The 11,023-nt window shown below is 35.5% G+C and overlaps 1 protein-coding gene across 1 annotated transcript in view; it reads left to right on the forward strand.

Annotated features, from left to right (window-relative positions):
• The window catches only part of PVRL3 (poliovirus receptor-related 3), a 74,512-nt gene that overhangs the window by 51,349 nt on the left and 12,140 nt on the right, over positions 1-11,023 (forward strand). The window contains exons 7-8 of the mRNA XM_009323926.1: positions 7,800-7,938; positions 9,307-9,388. Coding sequence (XP_009322201.1) covers positions 7,800-7,938; positions 9,307-9,388 — 221 coding nt within the window. The remainder of the gene's footprint in view (positions 1-7,799; positions 7,939-9,306; positions 9,389-11,023) is intronic.

The raw sequence follows: 11,023 nt of genomic DNA on the forward strand, positions 1-11,023 counted from the left end.
AATTTCTATTTGGGAAACTTGCTTGGTACAGGAAGTAAAAACATAAATCTAGTTTTATGTTCAGAAAGCTCTGGGTGACATCAGAAGTTAACTTCACATGTTCTTAGTTGTAACTGGCTTTATAAACAAGGAGAAACAACTTTAATTTTGTCATTCTTCAACAATAAAAGGTACTGACACAAATAGACAGTAAAAGTATTCATGGTTGTGTATTCTAGGAATACATATAAACAAACACTGAATTGATACTACATTTGCAATTAATTTTAAGATTAATGTGTTAACTAGTGCTTGTAGATAATGCAGCTGGACAGCTTGACAACTGGAGGATGAAACAGAAGTTTTGAAGGAAAAACTTTTCGTAAAATACTGGTATTTTAATATATTAATAATAAAGTGTAATTGCCACTGTGTTTATTTCATGTATGTGATGGTTAAACCTGCCAGGATGCAAATACTACATACTTGTGAATGTGTATTTTGTATTGTGGATGTGGAAGATGAGAATTAAGTCTTCAGTATCAGGGAAATAAATGAACAATTACAAAGCCAGTTAAAAAAACAGTATATATAGCCTGGAAGAAGATATTGCTGGTACTGTCTGAAATTGTATTTTAAGCTAACGAATCTTGTGTCTAAAGCAAATACATTTTCAAAGAAGAGGGGTTTGAGTTTAACTTCTTGACCTATGGATTTGTGGGACATGGGAACCCTGGTAAACTTGGATTCCTTAATTTCTACTTTTTTGTTAAATTATTAAACTCACTTTAAATCGGTTTTTACTAAAATCATAATCTGAATTCCTCTTGTTCATTTTGATAGTACATCTTCCTTGTTCAGTTTCCTGTCTTCTGTCAAATTAATTTCATTTATGTATAGCTCCCTAACAAATCACCACTTTTACATAGTCAAGTAATATAATTCTGTGCTTTAAAAATCTGTGTAAAACTTGACTTATGTCAAGCTTAAAATGTTGCGTTCAGCAGTGAGGTGCAGTCTGAAGTATGATTTGTAGTGATAATGACAAATGTGGCGATTCTGTCTAGTATGAGAGAATTGTATGGCCGTGTCTGAGTAGTAAGATTAAAAGTCATATTTATGAATCTTTAAAGTTATGATTTGTCAAATAACTGGAAGCTTGAGAAATCTCCAGTTCTATTTTACGTTTTGTGGTGGTAAATTTAGGGTGGCTCTGTAATATGGCAGTAGTATTTCCATGAATCTTGCTTATGGGCATTTAACTAAATAACATGACAATGAGCTACTTGGCTGTCCATGTAACATTCTCTCTTAAAAGATTCAAGCTATAATAACATGTTTAGTGTTTGTTGCTTTACTGATTTTAAAATTACCTTGCATTGGGCGAGGCAAAAAGCCGGTTTTATTCAGTGCGGCACAGAAGTAGAAACTGGAGTTGCATGTAACATTGCGATTGACTGGGATAATCTCAGGAGGCTTTCTCAGCGTCATCAGCCCATCACTTGAAACCTTGTCTTCAGTACAGATGCATACATCTCCAGTAGACCTAAAGAACAAAGGGAAAAGCTGAGTGCTGGAGAAGCTCGGTATCTGGCAATCTCTTGTTTACTTGCATAACCTGACATGAAATCAGTTGATATTTTATGTTGAGGAATGAATATGGAAATTTCTTTGTGCATGAGGGATCAAATTGCTTTTAGGAAGAATGCATAGAAATAATTTTTACTTCAAATGTTCCAGTTTTTTACTTGAAAATCCTGAAAGCTCCTTGCTCAACATAAGTGTTATTTTGAGATTAATACATGCCATTTTTAACTATGCTTCTTTCACTAATCCCAAGGTGAAGCTGAGTAAGTTGTATTAATGCAACAAATGTTTTTGGAGAGAATAGCTTAAAAATCAGTAGTTCATGTGCTGCTAACTGAGCACACAACTCATAGTTTTTCATTCTTATACTCACTGCCCTGAAAAATTTCTGAAGTGGGAATTTAATGTGGAATAATTGACTCTGTGGCATAATCAATTAATTTGATCCAGTATTCCTAATTGCTGGCTGGAAAGATAGAGGACTGCTTGGGTTTTTCCTAATAGACAGCATTCTTCCATGGGGGAGGTAAACAGTGAACTATGAACAGTGAACATACGAACAGAAAAGCTGCATCTCCTTACTTTGAGGAGGGCAAGATGTCTACTTAAAGATTATCTTTATTTTATTGTCTCCCCATACTTCCTATCCTGCTGCAGCATAGCTCAAAACCACATGAAGCTAGTTCAAAGCCTGTGAAAGTGTAAGACTTTTTGTAGTGCCATGAACTTGAGAATGAAAAACTATTCTTGTAGAACATACCCATCAACTTTGCTTTCTTTATAAACCCTTAACTGATTTAGCTTGCATTGACATTCTGTGCCTTTTCTGTGTCTTGTCTACTTCTTTGCTCTTTCCATTAGATCCTCCTACTACTACCACTCGACTGCCCACGGTTCCCTGGCATCCTTCGACTGATGGCATCACAGGTTTAGCAACAGAACCTAGAATAATAGATTTCCCAACATCAACCTTGCCAGCAATGCAGGAAGACACTTGGGGTACCGTCATCGGTAGTGCGGTGGGTGGGGCTCTCTTCCTCATACTTGTCAGTGTTCTGGTTGGAATTATCTGCTATAGGAGAAGACGGACGTTCCGTGGTGACTACTTTGCTAAGAACTACATTCCACCATCAGATATGCAAAAAGAGTCTCAAATAGATGTTCTTCAGTCAGATGATGTGGATTCTTACCCTGACAGTATAAAAAAAGAAATAAAGCATCCAATGAACAGCTTAATATCTAAAGATTATTTAGAAGACCCTGAAAAACCAGAGTGGAACAATATAGACAATATTAACAGGTACCAGGAACGTTACGAAAGACCAATGGATTACTATGAAGGTGGAACATTGGGAATGAAGTATATGGGTGGTGAATGTTACGATGACAATGAAGAAGACTTTGTTTCTCACATAGATGGCTCGGTAATATCTCGGAGGGAGTGGTATGTGTAGTAACCACTGAAAACTAAACCTGTACCTACAGTTCATTTCATTGGCTGATCACTTTCAGATTGTTTATACTTACACAAGAGAAGGAATAAACTTTTTGAAACTGATTTTTTTTTTTGAAGGTTTTTATATTGTGACTTGACAAATGGAAATGTTGAATCTGGGGAAAATGTATTTGAGCTGCTTTTTTTCCCCAATGCTGTACTACTGTTTAAGATTTGAGTTTTAATGCAGAGTGCTTATATTGGTCTACATCAGAGGTAAAAAAGGCTAAATTAAAGCTGCCATTCAAAATTGTTTAAGAGTAAGAAGTGGCTGACTTGGCTTTATGATTTAAAAAGTAGTTTACCTAAGGCAGTGATCAAATATAATCTTTTGGGGCATTTACTTTGCAGATTAAGTGAATTACTCCAATCTAGATACCATCCATGGTAAACTTAATGCTTCTGTATAGCAAATACTTTACCAATTAAAATGAGTTACAGCAGAATCAAAGCTTTATTTTTAGGTTTTTCTGCACAAAAATGAATACCTCTTAGCATTTTAATGAGCCTTCTTGTAACTATGTACTTAAAAGAAGTCATTGCACTGAAAGTAACTTATGAACAAGATTTTGAGGAGTAACTGTGTAAACAGGTCAAAGGCTTGTCTTTGAATAAGATGAAAAATTATTTTTGAGTCATTCATTTCTAAAGCTTATGCTAGTGTGTGTATATATATACAGACAGTAAGATATTTTGTTAGGCCTGTAATTGGCAGGATGTCAAAACTCATTAATGAATACAAGGCTCTTTTTTGCAAGTACACAGTGTACAATTTGAGACACCTGATTCTGAGGCTTTGGGAGTCTTAACCATTGCATTTGAAAGCTGGAGAATTGGACACAACGAGGAAGAAAACCAATAGATTTCTAAGCTGGAGGCTAATGCGAATTCGCTTATTTTCCCAGGTGCCAATAAACATTAAGCGTGCTAAGAGGTGTCAAAGCATTTGCTAGAATTTTTATGACCAGAAGTTAAAACAGCGGTTTTACGCTGCTTCTGAATAAGTTACAATACTTGCTTTGAAGGGGGTAACTAGAATTTCAGATGATTAGTAGGGAAGTGGACACTTGCATTGCTACTTCATATAGTGAAAACACTCTCTGGTGCAACTACAGAATCTATGAAACAGGAGTTTAGATAAATTGTGCAGTCTCTGTACCGCAGTGGATTTTTTTTCCCTGCAAATAATTGATACTGATTTAACAACATGTTCATGTTCTTTAAAATGACATTGTATGTAGGACATCTCGTTTGACACCTGAAGTAGTTCTGCTTTGTCTTGAGCAGGTTCACCAAACTAATTCTCCTGATTAGGGAGGAATAAAACAACTTTAGATTAATTACAGAACAATGGTAAATTCATAATTAAAGTAGTATATCCTTTGAAGTGCCATTTTTAAGTGTTTAGCTCAAAAAAAAAATGAAGCTAATAAGGCTATTAGTGTTTGAAACCTGAAAAGGGAGAAATCTCTGCTACCTTTAAAATGAAATAGGCTGCATAATTACGGCTGCTTCATGAGCATTCATGCTGGAAGTTCTTTTCTATGCTCATGATCTTTGGTAGCTTACAGCATTTAGAGCTTCACAAAAATAGTTGTATTGAGCGTTGTAGACAATACACTGTGATTGCATATGACTGCATGTCTTAATCTTTTTAAAGACAACAGCTTTATTTGAAATTCAAATGGAAAAGCATCCCTAAACAACTTAAGTTTATGTTTGGGTTAATGGAGTACTGATACATTATTGACCAAAGTCTCAAGAACAACAGCAAATGATATTGTCTGTATCTGTAGTTTGAGTGCAAACACAAGGAAAGGAGTTAAATTTCTAGCAGAAGGTTCTGATCCAAATTATTTCTGGAATAAAGAGATCATACCTCTCTTCAAATAAAATACTTGATATATCATCTTTAAAAGATGGTGTTACTTGGAAATAAACATAACCATAAACCTGTTCTCCACATGGGATATCTTGCTTTTGTCTCTGTGGATTTTTTGTTTTGATTTTTAGAAAAATATATATATATATTTAATTCCTATGGGTTAAGAAGTTGAAATGTTTTGGAGTTGAAGTTGATAATAGGGATAGGGCTTATGCGTGTTGCAATGTTTTGTACATTATGTCTGCTGTAAAAAGAATTGATTGTAAGTACAAATGGCTGTTGTGTGAATAAACTTTTTGTTAACATTCTGGAACATAGGTAGTGTTCAAAAATGTTTGACAGATCTTCTTAAAATTGAAAATGAAAAAGCATAATAAAACCAGAGGCTGGGTAGAAGGAATTAAAGTATTTAAGCTGTTCAAGATGGGCTTTTTAGCATTTCCTCTTGGAGACCCTAAGCTTATAGAAGAAGTGTCTTTAGGAACTATTTTTAAAAGTATGAACCTTAAGAATGATAAATAGGGATAGTTGCTATACGAACAGTTGCACTTTAAGCACAGCTGATACACTGTCTAGGACTCACATTCGTTAAAAACAATTTTTTTTTCACTTTTTTGTTTTCAGTTGCTGTAGCTCTGCTTTAACCATATTTCTTGGACTGAATCAATTCCCATCTATTTCTGACCAACTGGTGTTTAAAATGCTGTGCAGCTGGCACCATGCATCTCTGGTGCTCTCTGGCTTGTTCAGCTTGGCATGGTAGTCTGGATTTCTGATCGTTCCTCTGGTTAGGCTGATAGAATTTTTGTGCCTACTTTTTTGCCAAAGCAATTCAAAAAAGCAAATTAAGTGAGCTCTGTGGTAATTGCACTTTAGTTCAGTTCCTGTATGTTGCTGGGATATCACTATTTTTCCTGGTGTTCAGAGGTAAATGGATGACTATTGTCATTTTGCCCAAAATGAGATTCAATGCCTGAACTTTCATTGAAAGTATAACGCTTTATGATGTTTCAAGATTATAGCAGGATTTACCAGGAAAAAAAGGCATTGTAAAGTTAGTACAGCATGAAATGGTCAGGAAACTCTTCTGGTGAAGTCATGATCAGAAGACCAAAGCATCTTCATGAATTCTGGACCTAACAATGTGTATTAGTTACCTGCAACTTTCTCACTTAAACAAGAGGGCACCCAGTGTAAACTAAACTTAAGCCAATAAGATGCAGTGGTTAAGTGAGCCTTCCACTGATTCACATGCCCATTATTCAGGAGAAAATGGGAATTGTAGTTCTTATGTATATAGACTGGTATCTGACAAATGGAGTTTACGCCAAGAAAGCTGTTTTGCAAAAATAGAACAATTGATCACTGAAGGTGGTATGCGACATTGATTCCGGAGTGAATTAGCTTCCTGCAAGTTGTTAATCTATGACTTTATCCGTTAACTTCAAGAAAGTCCCAAAAACGCTTATTTCAGTTTTGTTCAAGTTACTTAAACACACTTGCGTGAGTGATCCCAGGAGACTATTGCTGTCAGGTCTTTCATATGCAGTAAGGGAACAGGAATCCCTTTATCAGATTGGAAATAAGGTGGTTTGTTTTGCTTGTTTGTTGTTTTGGGTTTTTTCTTCAAAATGAGGGATGAGAAGATGACTTTGTCCAGCTTTCCAACATGCAGGCAGAACAGCATTAGAATTATGAGTAATTAATGAAACATACTGCATGGTTTTGTTTTTTTGACCTGTGAATAGGAAATATAGCTAAAATTTCCTCTGGTAAGAGATTAAATAGGGGATGGTTGTGTGATGTTTGGAGAAACGCAGCATATGATTATTTCTGAAGGAAAATAGCTGAAGTAAACTGTATTAGAAATATGCTACAAGTATAGAGCTGTGTTAATTTTTAAATTCCTTTGCTGTTACCTTTCTGATCCAGTAATCAATGTAGATCAGAGCATTATTTCTATATGCTACATATATTTTACAGGTAAAAGTTTTAGTGAAGCTAATGTGAATTATTCCAATTGTGCAACTTCTTTATAAGCCTGTTGGTGCAAGTTTGAAACACCGAGATTGCTGATATTGAATTAAAGCGTGCTAGCAGGTTTCACAGTTTTATGAGATTTTAAACTTGCTGAATTCCTAGGATAGTGAAATGTGTGACCTTTAAAGACTGACAAGTGTGTTAATTCAGTATGAGAGTTGTTAAACATCACATTTGACAATGCTGAGGTCAAAAGAAAAATGCTTTTTAAAAAAAAAAAACTTTTTCTCCCCCCTTGTTAAAATTTATTTATAAAAATTACTGTTTCTCATAGCTTGAAGTGTGAAGTTCTAGATATGATAGATGGTCTTAGGGGTTGCTTTGATAAGCGTAAGCAAAGTATTAGTGAACTTGCATGTTCTTTGCTCCTAGTAGTACATATTTTTTCCCCTGATTTTAAGTTTCCCTTTTTCCTTTCTGCAGACTTCAGTGGCTTTAAAGAAAGATTGCCAATAAAGCCATAGTTATCTAGCTTTTTGAATTAACACGTTGTTTGCTCGTGTAAGTGCAAAGCATGTGTTCTGTAACTTCATCTTGCCTTGAAATCAAAAATAAAAGCATGCAGCTAGTATTAATTAGAAGTAGTCAACGAAATTTTTGAGATTATATTAATGATTCATGAGCTCTCTTAATTCAATTAGTTGTTTAATTGGGTAACTGGAGCCAAGACTGCAAGAGTGCTAGTGCAGGACGAAACTTTCTGTTTGGTCATGGAAGGAAGAAACATTTCTCGGAGCAATGCTGAAATAGCTTATCTGAGTATTGAAAGTATGTGGACTTCTTAAAGGTGTAATCTATGCTATCACATTGCAGATGTGCCATTTAAGCAGACATCTTCTGTTGCTGTAGCAGGGGCTGTGATAGGAGCAGTCCTTGCTCTTTTTATCATTACCATCTTTGTGACAGTGCTGCTGACCCCAAGGAAAAAAAGGCCATCCTATCTTGACAAAGTGTGAGTATGTGTTGGATGTTTTTTTTAATTGAAAGTAGTACGCAGAAAGCGTTTGTTCTATACAGGAATTTAAATGTCTAAGTTTTCTTAGTAGCTGTTAAGTGTCATAATTTTGGGCTGTATTTTCAGGGTAGACAATTGTAAAGTCACTTGCATTTTTGAAAAAGAAATGAGGAAGCTAAGAATGACTTCGGATGTAATATAATTCTTTATCTCTTCAGAAGTGTTTTTGAAAGAAAATTGCTCCTCGATTGAACTGGAGGACAGGGGAGAGGTCCATCTTGACTGATGCAACAGAATACTAGTTTATCAACTGTAGGTGTAACATGAAAGCAAATTGACCATGCTTTGCAGAAGTGAAGGTCCACTAAGAGTTACCCTGATAACGTGTGTAAAATGAAGCAAGCACCCACAGATGTGTACTTAGAAATGACTGAGTTAATGTGGTTTCTGGAATGTTGGTTGTTTCTTCAAGTCTCTGGTGCAGACATGTGGTTTACTTCTTAAGCATCCAATACGGTGAAACACAAACAAGCAAACAAAGTCTGAAAAGATTTTGTCAGTTAAAGTGGAGGTTGTCTAGACCCTGTTTGGAACATGCATAAAAAGTGATGATGGCTTTGTCGTCAAAGTTACGATATCTGTAAATACAAGTCTTTCCACGCATGCCGTATACAGTTAACACTTAAGCTGAATGAGAAATGAAAATGTCTGTCATGTCTGTATGTACTTAATGAGGAGTAGAATAAAATAACTTGTAGCATTTAGCATAAAATGTTTCAGCATTTGAATCTCTTGAGCTATCAACTGAGTAATTTCTAACATGGTTAGAAATACTGTTTTCTTGTTTGTTTCTCTTAAATTCTGTAGCTGAAGCATATTTACGTGAATAGTCTTAACCATTTTAATTCTTTTTATAACCATTTGCTTTCACTGAGAAAGTTACAATAGAGAAGTCTTGCATGTAATGATTGTAAGGCTTTCTCAAAGGCTTTTCCAAGAAAGGCTGTAGTAGTAAATGTTGCTCAAGCTATATCTCATAACCTAGAAATGACGATAGATACCATTAGTCCCTAATCCTACTTAGTTGGAGTGGGGGGGGGACTTCAGTCTACTTAACACCTTGTAGGATAAGTAACAATTTATAGGCGGTGCTTTTCTACAAAAAGTGTGTGGCTGAATTATTGCCAGTGGTGGATGTGTTAACATTACAATATTCCATATATGTGCTATTGCTGACTGAAAGATGTGTGTCCCTGAATGTTGAGTGTTGGGTGATTTGGCAGCTAAAATAAATAATATCTAACTGACCATTCAATTGGACTTCACAAACATGGCATGTCATATTTCATTCTTTCTTTACTACAGGATTGATCTTCCACCCACTCACAAACCATCCTCCTGTGAGGAGAGAGCATTCTCTGTAACACAGAAAGAAGCTATGCTTCAGGTGAGTAAGTGGTTATATACATCTTAAATTGAGGTAGGAAAAGTGTTAACTTTCCTTCCTTATGTTAATTTAGTCTGATTTTGCTTTCGTGGTTAGTGTATGGAGTCTTTCGATTGTTGGCTTACAACCAAGAGGTTGCCCGACATATGTGATATCTGAATCTTATGTCCGTGGTTTTAAAGTCATCCGTAAAGGTCAGGAAACTGGTAGATAGATCCTTTTTGTATCTCTAATAGTGTTTGACAGACTGTTCCTCTTGAAGTAGAAAAAGCTATAGTTGAAATTTGAATATACAGAGCTTTATAAAGCGGTATTCATACGGGGGAACAAATATACTTGGTAAACTTAACAAGTGACATCGGCATCGTAATCTTCCTTGCTAGTAACAACTGCTATTCTTTTAAGCTGTTAAGGTTTGAGCGGTGGGGATATGTTGGAATTTGGGCTTTGGCGTGGCTATTTTGCCAAAGTATGGTTTTGATTCCCAGTGAAGATCACTAAATTGCTTTTAAATGCTTGCAATTATATAACTTGTAACTTCTAATTTTATCTTTTTTTCTTGAATTTATCAGCAACAAAAGGCTCTGTACGAATTCTGTGACAAGTACTTGAATTTTTCGTATGCTTTCAGGGGTATTTTCATGTGATCTAAAGTAATGCTGTCCAAACAAGACAGCAATAGGCAATAAAGTTCCTTACCAGCATTTTGTGTTTGTGTGGGTGTACTCCGATATAACAGGATCATAGAGGTGAGACAGTGGAAAGCTAATTCTAGCAAATGAGACAGTTAAAATAAGTGGGGAGCAGGGAAGGATAGGGGACTACCCTTCTTAGCCACAGCAAGGCTTTGCACTGGATTGCGCTGCTTGTGAAACTCCAGGTGAATTCAGAAGGCTTCTTTTGCACTCGGCAGCACAGAAGGGATTTGTTCATGGGAGACAGCTTCAGTTAACAGCATATAATAAACTGGTCTGTTCATAAAAACTATAGATCCTGACTGTAGCCCCTAAAGTGTGATACTTTTTTCTTGGTATGTATTAAATCAGTCAGTCTGATTTTTAGATTTCTGCTTACAGTGAAGAAAACTTACCAGTATTAGTGAGAATTAGATTGTAATTGCTCTTAATGGGATTTTTGTTCCATCTTCAGTACTTTGTATAAATAATGTGATTCTAACCACCGATGAGCTGAATTATAGGACTGAGGTAATTCAGGTAATCATTTGTTTATAACAAATAGTGTTTTTCCAAAACTCTGGTGTACCTTTGCAGCTTTAAGGACCTGTAGCAGCCTTTTTTTCTGATAGAGGCATGCCCTAGGAAGCAAAATCTTCACCCACCTTCAAAATGGATTTTGATGGAGTTCTTAGTAATGCTGAAAATTTTCTTCTAGATTTTCTTTGTGTGATTGCTGGTTACTAAAGCTCACCAAATATGAGTTGTTGATAAAAGCTTTCCTCTTTCTCATAAGAGTAATGCATGAAAAGAATATTGTATATTACAAATATTACATTGAGTAATACTTGCTAATATTGTTTCTAAATGAAGCAAGAAACTTTCTGAGATCCGTTGCTACTTTTAGTAGCAGCCTGATGATTATAAAATTATGAAGGTATAAAACATTTAGTTGGCAAAA

The sequence above is a fragment of the Pygoscelis adeliae genome, unplaced genomic scaffold (genome assembly GCF_000699105.1).
Source record: "Pygoscelis adeliae isolate BGI_AS28 unplaced genomic scaffold, ASM69910v1 Scaffold124, whole genome shotgun sequence".
Lineage (NCBI taxonomy): Eukaryota > Metazoa > Chordata > Aves > Sphenisciformes > Spheniscidae > Pygoscelis > Pygoscelis adeliae.